The following is a 19,947-nucleotide window of genomic DNA, read 5'->3' on the forward strand; positions in this document are numbered from 1 at the left end:
TGAGGCAACTACTGTCTGAGTCGTAATAAGAATAACTGGGAAAACGAAAAGGACGAAATCGACGGACAAACGGTGGATCGCAAGAAAGAAAACTCGATGCTCAACGTGTGTGGTCGTGATCGAACTGAGATCGATCAACCGTCGCGCGGCGCACGCGCCACACCCGCCCGCTCCCCTCGCACGCCGCGAGCTGCTCGATCCACCCGTGGCGCACGGGGGGGTTGAGGAGAGGTGCGTCGAGGCAGGCCGCGCGCACGCGTTGTCGATCAGCCTTTGTCGTACGTTTATTACAGTTATGTACATAGTCGATTTAACAATAAAATATAATATAAACTATAATGCCTTGCACGAAGTGGGTTTTATGTTATTCCCGAACATACCGCCCGCCTTGACGTCACCACGGGTGCGTCGAAATGGGACTCGCTTGATACACGCGGTCGGGTCCGCGTGGCGTATGGCGGGACGCTGGGAGGGGGAACGGTTGTCCATTCTGGAATGCGGCGTAGTACTGCGTAGAACACAGTCGTTGTCCGTCCGCCACGTGCTGTCTCCGCAGATACGTCGGACATTGTCGGCTCGTGGTTAGTGTTCGCCAGTCGTCCCGTCTCGCGGCCCTGCTTCCTCACGGATAGGAAGCTCGACGAGCTTCGCGATCGTTCTGGAGAACGTGCGGGATCCGGAACGTAACGTGACGACCCGTACGAGTCCATCCTTGCCGGGCTGCGTGGATTCGACACGTGCGAGCGGCCAGCGGGTCGGCGGCGTGGAATCCTCTTTGACAAGTACCAGTGTACCCGGGCGAAGATCCTCCCGCCGATCTTGCCATTTGGTGCGCTGCTGCATTTGGTGCAAGTGCTCCTGCATCCACCTGTGCCAAAAATTATGGTGCATAGCGTGAATAAGTCGCCACCGTGATCCGAGTGACAGTGTGGAATATTCGGTGGGTGGTTCGGGAGGTGTGCGAAGAGGCTCGCCCACCAGGAAGTGTCCCGGCGTGAGCGGAGCCAGATCGGTTGGATCGTCGGAGAGGGGGCTTAGGGGGCGGGAGTTCAGGCAGGCTTCTACGCGGCACAGCAGTGTCGTCATCTCCTCGTAGGTAAGCGTAGTGTCACCTATCACCCGTCGGAGATGAGCTTTCATTGACTTCACCGCTGCTTCCCAAAGGCCCCCCATGTGCGGTGAATAAGGTGGGATAAATTCCCACTGGGTTCCGTCCGTAGCGAGTGCCTCGGCGACGTGAGCGTAGAAGGCCGACGCTGCCCTGAACATGCGCTGCAGCTCCGCATCGGCTCCTCGGAAGGTGGTGCCATTGTCGCTATACAGGTGACTGCAACGTCCACGTCGTGCCGTAAACCGTTGAAACGCTGCGATGAAGGCCGCCGCTGACAGGTCTGTAACTGCATCTAAGTGCACGGCTTTGGTCACCATGCACACAAACACTGCCACGTACCCTTTCTGACTTTTGTGGCCTCTCTCCTTACTGGTGCGCATGTGCAGGGGTCCCGCGTAGTCCACACCGGTCCGCAGGAACGGTTTGGCTGGAAGCACCCTCGATGCTGGAAGATTGCCCATCCGCTGTTGTCCGGTAGAGGCTCGGAACCTTGTGCACGTGACACAGTTACGCAGGACCTGCTTCACCCGAGATCGTCCACGTGGTATCCAGAAGGCCCTTAGGATCCAGGTCAGCGTGGCGTTGAGTCCTCCGTGGAGAGTCTGCCTATGTGCATCACGTATCACCAGCAGCGCCAAGTGAGAAGTACGGTTGACTATTGCTGGGTGTCGTTGGGACTCCGACAGCATGGTGTTCTGAAGACGACCTCCGACCCTTAGGATTCCGTCCTCACCTAAAAAGGGTGTCAGAGATTTGAGTGGAGATCCGGATGGCACTGCGTTACCTCGACTGAGTGCGTGCAGTTCCTGTGGGAAGTCACTTCGCTGGCACGTGCGTATGACCGTGTGGAGAGCCTCCTGCAGCTCGGAAGACGTCAGCGGTCCTCGTCTGCCACGGACTTTCCGGCAGTTATCTGTAAACCGACGAAGGTAAGCAGTGACCCGCATCAGTCTCGTCAGGGAGGAGAACCTGGTAACGAACTGCTCCTTTTCAGGCTCCTCTTGCACCAGTGCGACAGACACGGTCCTCTGCTCCGGAAGGTCTCGAGGCAGATCGGCAGTCGAGGTGGCCGGCCAGCCTGCGTGTGGATCCGTCAGCCAGGCCGGGCCCTTCCACCAGAGTTTCGAGTCTCGTAACTCGTCCGCTGGGATGCCTCTGGTAGCCAGGTCGGCGGGGTTATCAGTCGTTCCCACGTGTCGCCACGTCACTCCGGGAAGGAGATTCTGGATTTCGGACACTCGATGGGCGACGAAGGGCTTCCATTTTGACGGATGGGAGCGAAGCCACGCCAGCGCTACCGTCGAGTCGGTCCAGGCGCTGATCGGGCAGGAATCCAGGCTCAGCTCCCTCCTCATCGACGCCAGCAGCTGTGCCAGGAGGACCGCTCCGCAGAGTTCCAGCCGAGGGATGCTCAGGGTCTTGACCGGAGCTACCCTGGACTTCGCCACCAGGAGGTTCGTGTGATGCTGATCTCGGCGGACCACCAGGTATACGGCAGCTGCGTATGCGCGTTCCGAGGCGTCGCAGAAGCCATGCAGCTCGACCTCGCTTCCCGATGGATGATGTATCCACCTTGGTACGTGGACTTCACTCAGTGCACTGAGGTCTCCTCGGAAGCTCCGCCAACGGCAGGTAAGTCCCTCGTCCAAGGGTTGGTCCCACGTGACCCCTGCCAACCACAGATCCTGTAATAAGATTTTGGCCCTTACTATTACAGGTGCCAGCCACCCTAGTGGGTCGAAGAGTCGTGCGATCTCGGATAGGATCGATCGCTTTGTCCACGTTGATTCCGACAGTCCGTCGTCGAATCTCGGGCCCCGCACCGCCAGAGTGTCGCGCTTGGTGTCCCAAAGCAGGCCCAAGGCTCCGTGCACTTCGCTCTCCTGGATCACCTTGGTCTGCGGCGTCGACGAGCGGAGTTCGGGAACGTTGCTTGCCCACTTGTCCAGAGGGAACCCCCCGGACTCGAGTAGGCTCGTCAGTTGCTGGGCAGTTTCCAAGGCCGCACCTAAGTCGTCGGCGCCCGACAGGATGTCGTCGACGTAAGCATGACGTCGGAGTGCCTCCGCTCCTAATGGATAGCGGGTCCCCTCGTCGACGGGTAGCTGTTGCAGGACCCGGTGCGCCAGGTAGGGAGCAGACGCTGTACCGTAGGTGACGGTGGTCATCCTGAAATCAATTAACTGCTCAGTCGGGTGCTTTCTCCACAGAACTCGCAGCCAGTCCTGATCGTCCGGGTGTATTAATATCTGGCGAAACATCTTGACGATGTCCGCCGAAAACGCCACCCTGAAGAGACGCCATCGAGTCACGACGGCCCAAAGCTCTGACTGAAGCTTTGGTCCCGGCAGTAGCGCATCGTTGAGTGAGGAGTCCTTGGCTGAAGGGAAGGACGCGTTGAAGACGACCCGAATTTTCTGGAGTGTGCCACACTCCTTCCAGACCGCGTGGTGGGGTAGGTAATGGCCTGGTTCCTGATCCTTCAGGGGTCTGCTCACCGGGCTCATGTGTCCGAGTCGATGGTACTCCTCCATGAAGTCGACGTACTGATCACGCAAGCTATGATCTCTCGACCAGGTTCGTTCGGCCTTGAGCAGCATGCGGATTGCCGCCGATCTCGACGAGCCCACCTGTGGATGTCTTCCCCCCTTAAACGGTAGACGAACTACATACCGCCCCGACGGGTCGCGACGTGTGGTGCTCCGGAACAGCTCCTCACAGCTTAGTTCGTCTGGTGACATGGGAGTTTCGTGTGAGAGCTCCTCCAATTCCCAAAACCGCTGGAGGTCGGGTAAGGGTTCTTGTCGCCTTACGCAATGGATCCTGGTGGACCGTGGCGGCCCCGACACCTCGATGGGTCCCAGCAGTGTCCATCCGAAAGGAGTTCGGATAGCTGCCGGGGTACCAGGAGGGCCCACCCGCTTCTCCAGTAGCAATATCCCGCAGACGTCGGCACCCAGGAGCACGTCCACCTGCGCAGGGTCCGAGAAGTGCGGATCGGCCAGCGGCAAGCCCTTCACGTGCGGCCAGTCTCCCAAGGACACCGGTTGCGACGGGGTAGGAGAGACGAGGCTCTTGGTGACGAGTGCTTCTAAGGTGACCTGAAACTCATCATCCACCGGTGATCGGAGCGATACCTTTACCTCCGTCCGTGCAGTTCCCACGCTGGTCCCCTGGTATCCGGTCAGCTCTACCCGTACGGTCCGTCTCCTCAACCTTAACGACTGGGCGGCCCACTCGGAGAGGAAGGATGCCTCGGAGCCTGAGTCCAGTAAGGCTCGGACCGTCAGAGACCGACCATTGGGTGCCTCCAGAGTGACTCTAGCGGTGGCGAGGAGGGTGGCCTTGTTGCAGCCCACGGCGTAGTTGACAGCCGAAGAAGACGTGGTAGATTCGGCCCTCGCGTCCTTCAGGAAGGCGTCATGGAGGGTGGTGTTGTGCTGCTTGTCGCAGACCCAGCATCGAAACGACGAGGAGCACTGCGGAAGCTGGTGGCTGCTCGCTAGGCACGAGAGGCAGAGACCCTTATCGATCACGAACTGACGCCGTTTCGCTGCAGGTAACGCCTTGTACTGCTTGCACGCATTGAGCGCATGATTCCCGGCACAGAGTGGGCACTGACGACCACCCTTCGTCGTTCCCTTAGGTTCAACCTTGACCGCCAGCGTGTTGCGGGAGACCACGGGAGTGTTTCGCACGACGGCGCCTCCACCCTTCGACGTCCCAGCTTGTTCCGGGATCCGTGCCGAGCCGAGTGCGTGGACCCTGTTCTCCAGGAACGACTCCAGCTCATCAAAGGTAGGAGTGGCGGTCGGATCCTTCAGGGAGACTTCCCAAGCCAGTCTCGTGGGTTGATCCAATTTCTCCGACGCCAGGAAGACGAACCACTCGTCCCACTCCTTGACGGGTTTCTTCAGGGCCTGGAAGGCCCGCTGCGTCTGTCTGAAGTCGTCCACTAAGCGCTTGATCTCATTCGGCTGCATCTTGGGTAGGGCCGGACGGGTTATCAGGCGCCGCATATGTGCCGCCGAGAGGATCCGCTGATTTCCGAACCGGCGCTCCAGCGCGGACCAGGCTCCTTCGTAGTTGGCGTCGGTGATGGGCGTGAGGTCCAGCATGTTCGCCGCATCTCCGGTGAGGCAGGACTTTAAATACTGCATCTTTCTGACATTCGCGATGCGGGTTGAGTGATGCACCAAGGAGCAGAATTGATCCTTGAAGCTCTCCCACTCGTACAGATCTCCGGAGAACGTCGGCAGCTTCATCGGCGGCAGGACGGGTTCCGGATCGGAAGACGGCGTGATCATCGTGGTCTCTGCCTTGTGGGGAGTCTGCATCGCTATCAGCTCCTCGACTGCAGCTCCGTTTATCACGAAGGCGTCCTCGACCGCAGCGAAGAAGTCGTCGATCAGGTACGGTAGATCGGCGGATGCCAGCCGGGTCAGCTCGACGTGGCGTTGATTGAATTGGCGCCAGTACGACTCCAGCAGTTCTCGCCGTTTTCGGAGTACGGGTAGCGTCAGGTTATCTGCTCCGCTCTTTTTCAGGTTAATCAGGAACCGAGAAATTCGACCTCCGAGGTCCTTCTGTGCTGCGACGAGGTCGTCGACCGTAGAAGTCATCTTGATCGGAAATCAGCAACCCGCGATGAGCACGACGACCGTTGCGGTAGGTTGACACTTCCAAGTTCAAACGCGCGAACAACAAGCGGAGCGCGGAATGTTTGTTTGTCAAGCGGACGACCGCTGCGAGGAACGGGTCGCCGAAAAAAAAAAGGCCGTTACCACGTTCAAAAGTCGAACTGGTTCAACGCCTCGATTTTCTCGTACGGATCGAGTTATTAAATCAAAAAGCACTGTGTTTATGCACGCACTACAACGATGTGAATGTTTCAGATGGGGAGAAACACCACTGAGATCCGAAATCGGAGTCGCGGGTCAGAGAAGCGCGAAAGCCGAAGTCGCGTGCTGCGTGCAGGACTGGATCGCGATCGATGCACAGAAAACTCCCGCAGAACTAAAAATCCGGCTCGAAGGACCAATATTAACGACAAATCGAGATTGCCTCGTAGCTGAGGCAACTACTGTCTGAGTCGTAATAAGAATAACTGGGAAAACGAAAAGGACGAAATCGACGGACAAACGGTGGATCGCAAGAAAGAAAACTCGATGCTCAACGTGTGTGGTCGTGATCGAACTGAGATCGATCAACCGTCGCGCGGCGCACGCGCCACACCCGCCCGCTCCCCTCGCACGCCGCGAGCTGCTCGATCCACCCGTGGCGCACGGGGGGGTTGAGGAGAGGTGCGTCGAGGCAGGCCGCGCGCACGCGTTGTCGATCAGCCTTTGTCGTACGTTTATTACAGTTATGTACATAGTCGATTTAACAATAAAATATAATATAAACTATAATGCCTTGCACGAAGTGGGTTTTATGTTATTCCCGAACACCTATTTCAGTTTGCAACAAGTTTAATGGATTTTCTTTTATACCAAAATATGTAAATTGCGCTAAATTTTCCTTTTTGCTTAAAACGGACACAATATTTGATGATCGATTAGTTTTCAACAGAGTGCGGGAATCGCATGGAATTTTGTATTCTGAAAAAATTTCCTTTAAACCCTATAATAAATTACTTAATTGAGTTTGATTAATTTTATTTCCTAGAGACCATTTTTTTGAAAAAGTAATTAATTTCAAATTTCTAATAGCACTGCAGTTATCACTTGTACTGTAATTTATGTCGTTCCTGTTATTTATCATTTGAAGATCAAATTGTTGATCCAGATCGGATATAGCGAGATCATTAGTTGTCTGTGAACTATTAGTTGGCATGATTATTCTATTTGATTCTTCATTTACTGTATCGAGACTCTGATTCTGATTGAAAGTTTTCCGTAGTTCATTCTTTATAAATTTATATTTTTTGTAACGTCGTTTTTCGGCCATTATGAAATTTGTGTAACTGCAAACTAAATATGGTGTATGAAAAACTATTCTTGAAAACTTTAATATTGCAACTCTTCAGATAATTAAAAAAAAAATTTTTTTTTTAATATAAAAAAAAATATATATATTTATTTATTACATAACATATAAATGTACATACCTTTTCTGCGAACGATGAAATGCAGGTCTCGAGCACACGTACTCGGGGCACGAATAACAACAATTATTTAAAAACTTATTTAAAAACTTGATCGCGTACGTACAAGTCGATAGAGATAGTCGAGACACAAGAGATAGCCGAGATATTCAAGGTGTGTTCTATATGAGAGAATTTTGTCTTCTGATTTTCGGTGTCGTGTCGTGTATAATGTTAACTTTGATATTTTCCTATTGGCTGTCTTAAAACTGTATGGGGAGACTAAAAGTTTCCTAATTGGTGAGTGGGTGGTGCAGTTTGGTCGTCAGAATAGGGATGCGCTTTGATGAAATTGTGTTTAGATTATATAATGAATTGGGTGCGAAAGATATGGGGAAAATAGTCTGGAAAACTAAATGTTTGTATATTGCCCTGTCAATGGTCTCGCTCACGGAGGTTTCGAAGTGGTGTCCGCTGACACCCAATAATTTTGGGACCGTCGCGTCGCGTCGCGTCGAGTGCCTCGGCTATCGCAACCGACCGTTTAATCTGATTGCTAGTTTGCTAACGAATGAATGCGTTTCTCGCTGCAACATGGCCAGGGCCTTTCCCAAATACATTGACCGAAGCTAAATATTTATCCCGAATAGGTACCAATCTGTTACTACGAACTTTTTAATCTTGCATACAGTTCAATAACATTGCGTAAGACGTAAGAGCTACACGATTATTTTTCATGCAATAACTTTGTCGCATTAATGTTATTATAATATAAATATATGTCGATTAAGTGACAAACACGAATTCAAAGTAAATTAAAAGTAAACATTTTACTTCGCATCATATTCGGGAACAAATATTTTTCCATGATAAACATAAAATATTTCCTGCATAGATAAAAAAAATATTCTATTTCTAATATTACATAAAGATTCATTTTATAATGAGAAAAAATATTTTGTTCGTAATTATAGGGGAAGGAGGGGATTCAACAGTCAAGATTCTCCAACTCCTACTAACTATATTTATTCGATTTGTTTTTTTAATATAAATTCAGGCGCGTGTGCGGATGCCGTGTTGATGGGTCGCCGGTTCGCTGGTAACTAATTACCACGATTCGTTTCTTTTATGCAATTAAAACAATTCACCTGGCAACGATAAAACACACGAGTCTTCTCGTTGTACCTTTGTCACCGAGCTGTTACAATCTTTGCCACGACGCGCGAGCACACACATACACACATCCATACTGAATGCTAACGCGCCCGCAGTCATTTCGAACAATCCTATTACCAATAATTTCCTACAGTTCGGCCATCCTGACCTGTTAGCCGTCCCGGCTAACCCGAATACAATATTTCGCTTCCTTAGTTGCTACTTACTATGTACATATTTTTGATAAATACATTATAATATGAAATATAATATAAAATATACATTCTTATCGCTATCAACATAACAAATTCTTAACGATCATATCGCTTTATAACGTCGCATGTTGTCTGGGGACAAAACTCCATGGTACGGCATTTGCGTTACCTGGAATCCATCAATGTCACTGATTACATAACGATCATGATCTAAAACATTTTTAACTACATAAGGTCCCTTGAATTTGGGTATCAATTTTTTATTAACCCCTGCTGATGTGTCAGTGTTTTTAATCATGACATAGTCCCCGACATTATAAACCAATGCATCCTTATGCTTATCATTGTAATTCTTTTCGTTAGCCGCCTGTATTTTATTAATATTTTCCGCCGCTTTTTCCCGAATTATTTCTAAATTTCTGTCGTCGCACGAACGTGACTCTAACAATAAACGTAGGGAATCATTCCGTTTCTGTAATTGTTCGACTCCAAAAAGCAAACGACTAGGGGTTTCTTTTGTCGCTCGGCAAATTGTATTATTTAAAGTAAATTCCACCTGCTCTAAAACTCTGTCCCATTTACTCGGTTCTTCACACAGTTTGGCCATCATTGGTGTTATAACACGATTAAATCGTTCAATTTGACCGTTGGCTCTAGGGGTGCCAACTGCAATTAAAATGTGTTGGACATTTTCATTATCCAGAAATTCTTTAAAATTATTTGATGTGAAAGCAGTACCGCGGTCTGTTATTATCCGTTTTGGCCTGCTATATACCCTAAAATATTCTTTTAAAAACTTTATCACTTCCTGAGAACTCGTTGATTTACAAGGGTATAGTCTGATGAATTTTGTAAAACCGTCTACCCCCCATCGCTAATAAATGTCTGTATCCCTTTCCTGTTTTTTCGAGCGGACCAAGGTGGTCTAAGTGCAAAGTATGAAACGGTACTTTTCCCTTCTCGATGCTATGCAGGTATCCTTCTTGTTTTCCACTAAGCGGTGAAAATTCGATGCATCGTAAACAATTGGAAATATATTCTTTTACCTTTTGCTGCAAATTTGGGAACCAATATAATTTTACAATATTTTGAATAACCTTATCCTTGCCTACGTGTCCCAAATCGTCATGACATGTACGAATTACATTATCTTCCATCGAACGCGGCACATAAAATAACAATTTTTTAGTTTTATCTTTCCGGTATACTAGTCCATCATGTAATTCGAAGTATTTTGATTCCACTTGCTCTAATTCGCTTCGGATTTTCCTAATTTCTAGGTCTTTATCCTGGCATATGGACAATGTTTGCTCAAAAGTATTACCTTCAACTACTAAAACGCCATGACAACGACTGAGAGCATCAACGTGGTTCATTCTGTTTCCCGGTCTATGATGAATTTCATAATCAAAATCTTGTAAATAAAGCGCCCAACGGGAAATTCGCGGATTTATGTTTTGCTTGCTTAATGTCAAAGGAAAACTATCGCAATCCGTCAGTATTTTAAAACGAATACCCGCAAGATAAATTCTGAATCGTTTAACTGCGTTTACTACTGCAAGACATTCCAGCTCAAAACTATGATACCTAGCTTCTACCGGTGTTGTTCGCTGGCTATAATATGCCATTGGTTTTAAACGTCCATCTGCTTGCTTCTGTAACAATATTGCGCCAAATCCGGACGCGCTCGCATCGCAATGAAGCTCGGTTTCGGCCGTGGGAGAATAAATCGAAAGAATCGGTTTTTCTGCTAACCGACCTTTTAACATTTCAAAAGCGCTATTTTCTTTTTCGCCAAATATAAATCTAGCATCCTTCCTGACCAGGTCGTACAATGACTTAGCAATGATGGAGAACCCAGGTATAAATCGCCGAAAATAACTGGCTAGTGACACAAAGCGTAAAACGTCCTTTGAGTTACGCGGAATCGGATAATTAAGAACGACCTTGATATTATCGTCACTCGGTCGAATTCCTTCGATACTAACGCGGTATCCTAAATAATCAACTTCGGTTTGTGCAAAGGCACACTTGTTCAATTTAAATGGTAACCGACATCGTCCGGCTGTTCGGAAAACTTCTCGCAGAATCTCTAAATGTTCCTCGAGAGTTTCCGTCGCAATTAGAAAATCATCGAAATACACTAATACTTTATGGGCTCTAATCAAGTCGCAAAATAATTTTTTAACAAATCGTGCGAATACCTTCGGGGCGTTAGTCAGTCCAAAAGGGCAAAACAAAAATTCATATTGCCCGATAGGAGTGACAAATGATGTAAATTTAATCGCCTGATCCGCCATCCGGACATTATAGTATCCGTCCTTCAAATCTAATGTCGTGTAATATCGTTTATTCTTTAATTGATCTATGTTGTCCTCAATTAACTGACTTGGAAAGTTGTCTTTAATTGTGATTTTGTTTAATTCCCGATAGTCTACGCACAACCTGGTTTCCCCGTTTTTCTTCCGTACTAAAACAATCGGGCTGCTGTACAGTGATTCGCTCGGGCGAATGATTTTTCTGTCTAAGAGATCATCTAAAAGACCTTGTAATTTTTTTCTATCGGCATATGAAAGTCGTCGCGGTCTAAAACAAATTGGTTGGTCATGTTTCAAAACTATGTTCATTTCAAAATCGACCTTATCAGTACTCGATTGCTTCAGTTGTAAATAATCCGATTGGAACGACTCTTTGATTTGTTCCACCACCACCGAATCCAATTCTGGGTTAATTCGAAGTTTCTCCGGTGTCGCAACCGGTTCACTTATACAATCAATGTTCAAAATTTGCTCGATCGCCGAATCTACATCGTTCGCGGACTTCTTTTCTCTTCGAGATACTACGAACCCGTTATCAAATGATAGTCTGATTATGGAATTTGAAGAAAAATCTCGCCCTAATACCGCCATAAACGCCATAGTATTATCCGGAACTACGTAAAATCTTAATTTAATAGGAATTCCTTCGACCTCAACCTCGCGTTCAAAAAGACCCAATATTTCCATACGTGAACCGTTAATTCCTGCAAATTCACATAGGTTGTCTGGCAACGGAGTTCGCGCTTCAACGGGTACAAAACCGCTTTTAATAAAACTAATCGGTGATCCCGAATCTAACATTGCGTTCAACGAATACTTACAAGAATGGTCGTTTCTATCAGTCACAACATAACTTAGTGAGAGCAGATACGGTGCCGGGAGTGCTGGTTGTACCATATTTGCCGTCGTCGTCGGGCTGGACCCCTTCCTGATGCTGGGCTCCCTTCGTGTACCGCTCTCCTCTTGTTGATTTGCTGCCCGTCGCATACAATCCTTCAATTGATGCGTGGTCGATCCGCATCCAAAACAGGCTCCAAACTCCCGACTCTTCGGTTTTGGACATCTTGGGGACACATGCCCTGCCTCCCCACAATTGAAACACCGCACCGTCTTCTTCGGCTGCTCGGGTTTTCCACGTAGATCGCTGCTCCTTTTGTAAAACTTCTTATCGCCGCTGGCAGTTCCTCTCGTCTCCAAGGTAATTTTCTCGAACGCCTCCAATAGATCGGCAGTCGTTCGGAACCGCGATATTCTGGCATGATCTCGGAGCCGCGTGTCAGCGATACCGTCAATGAGGTAATCTATCAATTCGTCACTTGCGATCGGCACGCGATTTCCCAAAATTACCTTATCATGGCAATATTCCGAGAAAGGTTCGCCCGCCGTCCAGACTCTGCTTTCAAATTCCTTCCGCAACGTCAATTTGCTGGGTCGGTGGTCGAACATCATTTTCATTTCTCGTAATATTACATCAACGTCCATGACGAGATGTTCCGACTTCGAATGGAGCCAATTCGCGGCACGTCCTTTTAATTTAGAACTGATTAACACCTTTGCCGCCTTATCGTCCAGTTCATAGGTGGTCTGAAGGAGCCGTACTTGCTGCTCCCACTTCCAAAAGGTACCGTCGGATCCGTCAAAATCGCAAAGGAGGTCGCCAATCGCACGGATACTCATGTTCGCCGATAACGTACTCCGACTGGAACCACCCGCTACACTTCCGATTCCCATTGGACTCGCCATAGCTTGAGCCCTCGCTAGGTCTCGTTCGCGGCGGAGAAGCTCCATTTCGCGCTGGAGTAAATTGTTCTTTCTTCTCATAAACTCCAACTCTCGCTTATGGGTTTCGCTCTCTATTTCCCCATCATCTCGCCGAAGCTGTACTATTTCGTCCTCTTCCTCTTCGTCTTGTTGTTCTCGCTCTGCCGCAAGTACCATCCAAATGTTATTATCGTATTCCTCCAACCTGAGGATTAATTCCGCCTTCGATCCTTGTTACGGATTGGCTGCGCGTGACGACAGATCTCGCACGCGAGATCCACCGCGCCGCCCCACTATTGGCGGGTGCTCGTGTCGCCGCGAGATCGACGGTCGATCGACGACGAGTCGTGCCATAGGCTGTCACCGCCGGATCGATTATCGACGCCGCTGATAGAATTCTAATTGGCCCGGGTTCAAATTCCGCCAAATCATCATTCCGGCGGTGATAGAAAACCGCTCGCGACTCGTCAAAGATCAGATTGTTAGTTCATCTCCCAACGTTAACATCGCGAAATAGTTCTCTCAAAATCGTTAAATAGTAGCTCAGACGTCGCGCGTCGTGGGACCGGTCTAGCTACATCAATTCGGTTTCGGGATTCTCCTCAGCTCAGCTGAGAATAATCATAATTTCACTCGGTTTCATACATTTATTGACATTTTGAAGTCCAACCGGGCAGTTGGCTTCACCCTGTACAGATACGTTGTAAAGTTCGTAAATGACGAACCGCTAGACGGTAATAAAGTGCTCGTCCCGTACAGCATAGTTTATTTTCCGTCCCAATCCGTAACATTTGGTCCTTCGAGCCGGATTCAGTGCTGCAGTCCACTGAAAAGTTAACAGTTAATACTTCGTGACCTTAGTGTAAGTTTGAATTAGTGAACCAAACAATGGCTGACCTTGTGGGAAATCAACGGATCATCGGCCAACGGATCTCCCGAATCGTTGTAAACCTGAAGAAGCGGGGAAAAGCCAACATCTCCATGGGAATGCTGCAAGCTGGCCTTAGCACGCTGCAAGAGCTGTGGGCTGATTTTCGGAAGGGAGATTCTCTCGTTAGAGCCGCAGCTGAGACGGACACGAAGGTTCGGGAAAGCTCATACCTCAAGGCCGATGAGTACGAGGACGTCCAGCAGGATTTCATCGAACAGTCTGGATTGTTGCGAGACATGATATCAGAGCTGAAGGCCGCGGCGACCGTTAAGGAAGCTACAAATTCAAACGCAACGGCAGCCGAGACGAGCTCCGCAAGGTCACGCGCGGTGTTGCCCAAGATGTCTCTTCCAACGTTCGATGGACAGTACAAGGACTGGCCTCCGTTTCGCGATCTATTTACGTCGCTTATCATTGCGGACGCTTCTCTCTCTCCGGTCGAGCGTCTCCATTATTTAAAGGGATGCATGAAGGGCAGCGCAGCGTCCCTACTGAAGAACGTCAAGACGACCGCTGAGAATTTCCAAGTCGCCTGGGAGAAGCTGGAGGATCGCTTCGAGAATCGACGGTTGCTGGTACAGGCTCAGATCCGACTGCTGGCGAAGCTCTCTCCGGTCCATAAGGAGTCCTCCGCCGAGATGCAGCGGCTTTTCGACGAGACCTTCGACGCCGTCGATGCTCTGGCCAATCTGGATCGTCCGGTCACCAACGTCACAGATTGGATCGTCGAACTAACCGTCGAGCGGCTTGACCGGCAGTCGCGGCGTGAGTGGGAGGAGGCGGTGAAGTTCTGTAAAGAATTACCCACGCTGGAGCAACTGAAGATCTTCATGATCGGTCGCATACAAACCTGCGAAGCATTAGAGGCTCCCCAGTCGGAAGGTACAGCACCCCGGAAAACCTCGCAGGCCCGGGGCTTCAAGGTGCACCAGGTGTCCAAGGTTGGCGTTGCTGGGAGGTCCTGCTGTCTTTGCCAGGACCAGCATTACATTCAGAACTGCCGACAATTCCGCGATCAGACTCCCGCCGAGCGCAAGGACACGGTCCGAAGACTGAGCCTCTGCTTCAACTGCCTCGGCAACCATCAATCGCACGATTGCAAGTCTGCTAAACGCTGCCAGCGGTGCGAGGGGAAACACCACACGATGATTCATGATGCAGCTCCACCCGCTCAGGAGAATAGCTCAGCTGGAATTCACGTGCAGCAGGTGTCCACGCCCGTAAGTAGTTCCGCGGTTATTCTCGGTACCGCTCGGGTGTCAGTTCTAGGTCCTCTTGGTCACCGCAGTCTTGTCCGAGTACTCATAGACCCCGGAAGCGAAGTCTCACTAGTCTCCGAAGCACTGGCGCAGCGGCTAGGCCTCCGGAGAAATCAGGCCCGTATTCCTCTTCGCGGAGTCGGCCGCTCAAGGGCTCAGTTTACCCGGGGGAAGACGGAGCTGACCATCTCGACTCATCACGGGCAGGAGACACCGTTAAGGATTCAGGCCTACGTGATCTCCGAACTTTCGACGTATCAGCCTAGGCATCTACCATCGCCCGGCGGCTGGCCTCACATTCAGGGGCTGAAATTGGCTGACCCGGGCATCCATCATTCCGATCCGGTCGACATTCTCCTGGGAGCCGAGTCCTACGACCTCATACTCCTCGAAGGTGTCAAGAAGGGGCCCCCACTCACGCCAGTTGCTCAGGAAACCCTCTTCGGCTGGATCTTGACAGGAGGATCCCGGTCGGCGAGCTGCAGGGGTTCTGCGGATCGGGTCGAGGCCCCCGTTCACCACTGCCGAGTAGATCGAGAGCTGATGGCCTCCTTGTCTAGGTTCTGGGAGCAAGAAGAGATCGAGGTGTCGATTCCCGTCACGGAGGAGGACCGCAGAGCCGAGGACCACTTCGCCGCGTCCTACAATCGGCAGCCAGATGGACGGTTCATGGTGCGTTTGCCGTTCAAGACCCGACCGGAGTTGGGGGAATCCAGGCGCACCGCCGTGCGGACACTCAACGGCCTGAGCTCCAAGTTTCGTCGTTCCACGGAGTTCAGGGTAGCTTATCAGGACTTCCTGGCCACCTACGAGGCGCTCGGGCACATGTCCTCGACATCTCCCTCCCCTGTGAACACCTACTATCTTCCTCATCACGGGGTGCTGCGGGAGAGCAGCACTACTACCAAACTGAGGGTAGTTTTTAACGGCTCCATGCCCTCGTCGAACGGGAAGTCTATCAACGACTTCCTCCTCCGGGGCCCGAACCTGCTACCGAATCTGGCGGACGTGCTGCTGAAGTGGCGTCGGCACCGATTCGTCTTCTCTGCTGACATAGAGAAGATGTACCGGCAGATACTCGTTCATCCCGAGGACCGAAGGTGGCAGAGGATCGTGTGGAGACCTGCACAACGAGAAGGCATCGTAGATTATGAACTGAGTACCGTAACCTACGGGCTCGCCTGTGCTCCTTACCTGGCTATTCGCTGCCTGCACCAACTCGCCCAACTGGAAGAGCATCGGTACCCTCGAGGCTCGCAGGCCGTCCAGAGGGACATCTACATGGACGACGTCCTCACCGGAGCTGACTCCCTTCCCGAGGCTCGGAGCAAGCAGCAGGAAATTCGAGAGCTCCTCATGGCGGGCGGATTCCCTCTTCGGAAGTGGGCAGCCAACTCAAGGGAACTCCTGGAAGGACTCTCCCCCGAGGAACGGAAGGGGATAGTCGAATGGGACTCTCCTACGTCTCACAGCGTCCTAGGTATCCGCTGGCTCCCTTCATTGGATTGCTTTCAGGTCTCCGCTGCCGCCTCGACCCGGAACTCAGGATACACAAAGCGAGCTGTGCTCAGCGGTACTGCTCAGCTGTTCGACCCGCTCGGCTGGTTAGCCCCGGTCACGATCGTCGCCAAGGTCCTGATGCAGTCCTTATGGCTCCAGAAGGTTGACTGGGACGCACCACTGCCCGACAAGGAGGAACTTCTCTGGCAGAAGTTCCAACAGCAGCTGCCGACACTCCAAACCGTCAGCGTCCCTCGATGGCTCGGAATCTGCGGGCCCAACCAGGCGCTCGAGATCCACGGGTTCGCCGACGCATCGGAGCGTGCCTACGCTGCCGTCGTATACTCCCGCACCGTCAACGAGGAGGGAGCAGCTACCGTCTCGTTGATCGTCGCCAAATCGAGAGTCGCGCCGCTCAAACGAGTCTCGCTGCCCCGACTAGAGCTCTGCGCCGCCTTCCTGCTAGCTCGACTCGTCCAGCACGTTAGCAAGGTGCTCGACCTGCAGGATGCCGACCTACACCTCTGGAGCGACTCTTCGGTGGCCCTCAGCTGGATTCAGGGTCATCCTTCCCGCTGGCCTACATACGTTGCGAACCGAGTCGCAGAAATTCAGCGGATGACGCCCTTCGCCAAGTGGCATCACGTCCGCAGCGCGGAGAACCCGGCTGACTGCGCTTCCCGAGGCCTGTATCCTTCGGAGCTTCCGAGCTTCGATCTGTGGTGGCGAGGACCCGGATGGCTCACATCACCCGGCCACCCTCCGGCCTCATCGGACCCGGAGGCTAGCGACGAGGGAGCTGAACTCGCAGTGCACCACGTGGTTCGCAGGTTGGAGAGCCCATCCGGTTCCATGATCGAGCGGTTCTCTAACCTGACTCGCCTGCTCCGAGTCCTGGCCTGGTGTCGTCGTTGGATTCCTGGAAGGAGAAACGGAGAGTCAACCCTCTCAGCCTCGGAAGTACACGCGTGCCAACTCACCCTTTTGCGGCAGGAGCAGGCTTCACGTTTCGAGGAGGAGATTCGGGCGCTCAGGAAGGGCCAACCAGTCCCAGCCAAGAGCCGGTTAGCGAAACTCAGCCCGTTTATGGATGCAAACGGAGTGCTGCGTGTTGGAGGCCGCCTTCAGGTCGCGAACCTCGCCTATGACAGGAAGCATCCCGCCATACTCCCCGATGACTCACCCTTGGCCAGGTTATGGGTCGACGCTGCTCACAGGCGATGCCTCCATGGGGGAACTCAAATGACGCTCGCCACTCTGCGGCAGGGGTGCTGGATACTCAAGGGTCGGCCAATGGTCAAGTCCTGTATCAGGCGATGTATCACCTGCAGACGCTGGAGAGGACAAACGGCGTTAACAAAAATGGGAAACTTGCCGGTAACTCGAGTGACTCCATGTCGTCCCTTTTTCAGGTCTGGGATTGATTACGCGGGACCAATCCAGCTCCGAGCCGGTCGTGGACGTGGTCAGCGTACCTCGAAGGGATACATCGCAGTCTTCATCTGCCTCTCCACGAAGGCTGTGCATCTGGAGGCTGCGTCCGACGGGTCCACCGATGCATTCCTGGGCGCTCTACGGCGGTTCACGGCACGGCGAGGACGTTGCGCCGAATTGTACAGCGACTGCGGACGGAATTTCGTCGGTGCCAATCACGAACTTCGGGCACTTCTTCGAGAAGCAGAGAACCAGGGGGGAGGCCATTTCGCCGCAGCCTCTCGTGAGGGCAACCGCTGGAAATTCAATCCCCCATCGGCTCCACACTTCGGCGGAATCTGGGAGGCTGCCGTGAAGTCCGTGAAGCACCACCTCCGCAGGATCATCGGCGAGCAGCGACTGACCTTCGAGGAGCTGACCACGCTCCTGGCCGGTATCGAGGCTTGCCTCAATTCCAGGACCTTAATGCCCTTGTCCGACGACCCGGAGGACCCAGTGGCGCTTACACCTGGGCACTTCCTGATCGGAGAACCGCTTACGGCGATCCCGGAGCCCAGCCTCGCGGACCTTCCCGCATCTCGCTTAAACCGGTGGCAACTCGTGCAGCAGATGCAGCAGCATTTCTGGAAGCGCTGGTCTCGGGAATATCTAAACTCGCTGCAACCTCGAGTCAAATGGCTCCAGGATAAGGCTCGGATCAAGGCCGGAGCTCTTTGTTTAATTAAAAGCGAAATTCTTCCGCCTACGCAGTGGCCGCTTGCTCGCGTCGTAACCGTGCACCCGGGACCAGACGCTTCCATTCGAGTCGCGACAGTTCGCACCGGCACGTCGCAATTCCTCCGGCCGGTGCACAAACTAATTCCCTTGCTGCCACCGGACGATGGGGAAGGGGGTACGAGCGAGGCCTCCGAGACTGACCGGATGAGCGGTTCTCCCGATCCTCGCCTACAACAAAATTCACAATAGGCACATTGTAGGTTAAGTTCACTCTAGGTTAATGGTTCACCTCATCCGCCCATTGTAATTAGAATTCACTCACCTCATTAATACACTTCATCCTCACTGTACATTCACCTCATCTTCACTTGGTTCACTGTACATTTCCATTTATTCACTCACGACACATTGTTCACGTTACTACGCCACACGTTGTTGATCCATTCATTGCGTCTCAATTTCGTCAATGAATGACGAGGCGGGCGGAATGTTTGGGATTGGCTGCGCGTGACGACAGATCTCGCACGCGAGATCCACCGCGCCGCCCCACTATTGGCGGGTGCTCGTGTCGCCGCGAGATCGACGGTCGATCGACGACGAGTCGTGCCATAGGCTGTCACCGCCGGATCGATTATCGACGCCGCTGATAGAATTCTAATTGGCCCGGGTTCAAATTCCGCCAAATCATCATTCCGGCGGTGATAGAAAACCGCTCGCGACTCGTCAAAGATCAGATTGTTAGTTCATCTCCCAACGTTAACATCGCGAAATAGTTCTCTCAAAATCGTTAAATAGTAGCTCAGACGTCGCGCGTCGTGGGACCGGTCTAGCTACATCAATTCGGTTTCGGGATTCTCCTCAGCTCAGCTGAGAATAATCATAATTTCACTCGGTTTCATACATTTATTGACATTTTGAAGTCCAACCGGGCAGTTGGCTTCACCCTGTACAGATACGTTGTAAAGTTCGTAAGTGACGAACCGCTAGACGGTAATAAAGTGCTCGTCCCGTACAGCATAGTTTATTTTCCGTCCCAATCCGTAACAATCCTGAAACTGCTAAGTTTCGTGCCCGCAAAAATTCCTTCAATTCGTTGATGGTGTAGTCCTTCGACATCTTCGAGGGTCAATACTAATCTCACTGAGTCTTCAAAATGCGCCAACACGCTTGACTATCAAATGCACAATTCGCTATTCCACCCTCAATAAAATGTCTTTCTATAGGATTCGCCACCAACTCAATTAAACTCGGCACATACACAATTCACCACTTCGAGTTACCGCGTGTCAATGAAGCGACTATACACAAAAAAAAACCGCACTTATTTCCAAAAAATAGTCCTTTATCCCACTTCTGAATTTTATAGGGGAAGGAGGGGATTCAACAGTCAAGATTCTCCAACTCCTACTAACTATATTTATTCGATTTGTTTTTTTAATATAAATTCAGGCGCGTGTGCGG

At 51.4% G+C, this 19,947-nt stretch overlaps 3 protein-coding genes across 3 annotated transcripts; 1 reads left to right on the forward strand and 2 right to left on the reverse strand.

The window, feature by feature from the left end:
• Nucleotides 1-2,999: 2,999 nt before the first annotated feature.
• On the reverse strand, nt 3,000-5,733 carry LOC143364059 (uncharacterized). The gene is made up of 2 exons (XM_076804570.1): nt 3,053-5,733; nt 3,000-3,009 (listed from the first exon to the last, which is right to left on the reverse strand). Exons 1-2 carry the CDS (start codon nt 5,731-5,733, stop codon nt 3,000-3,002), a joined length of 2,691 nt encoding a protein of 896 aa, XP_076660685.1.
• Nucleotides 5,734-11,102: 5,369 nt separating this feature from the next.
• LOC143364060 (uncharacterized) lies at nt 11,103-12,866 on the reverse strand. Its single transcript, XM_076804571.1, has 2 exons — nt 11,217-12,866; nt 11,103-11,152 (listed from the first exon to the last, which is right to left on the reverse strand). Exons 1-2 carry the CDS (start codon nt 12,820-12,822, stop codon nt 11,103-11,105), a joined length of 1,656 nt encoding a protein of 551 aa, XP_076660686.1. The 5' UTR covers nt 12,823-12,866.
• A 667-nt stretch (nt 12,867-13,533) lies between these two features.
• Nucleotides 13,534-18,735, forward strand: LOC143364061 (uncharacterized). The gene has a single exon (XM_076804573.1). The coding sequence runs from the start codon at nt 13,534-13,536 to the stop codon at nt 18,733-18,735; it is 5,202 nt and encodes a 1,733-aa protein (XP_076660688.1).
• Nucleotides 18,736-19,947: the final 1,212 nt, after the last annotated feature.

This window comes from Halictus rubicundus, unplaced genomic scaffold (genome assembly GCF_050948215.1).
Source record: "Halictus rubicundus isolate RS-2024b unplaced genomic scaffold, iyHalRubi1_principal scaffold0223, whole genome shotgun sequence".
NCBI classification, from domain to species: domain Eukaryota; kingdom Metazoa; phylum Arthropoda; class Insecta; order Hymenoptera; family Halictidae; genus Halictus; species Halictus rubicundus.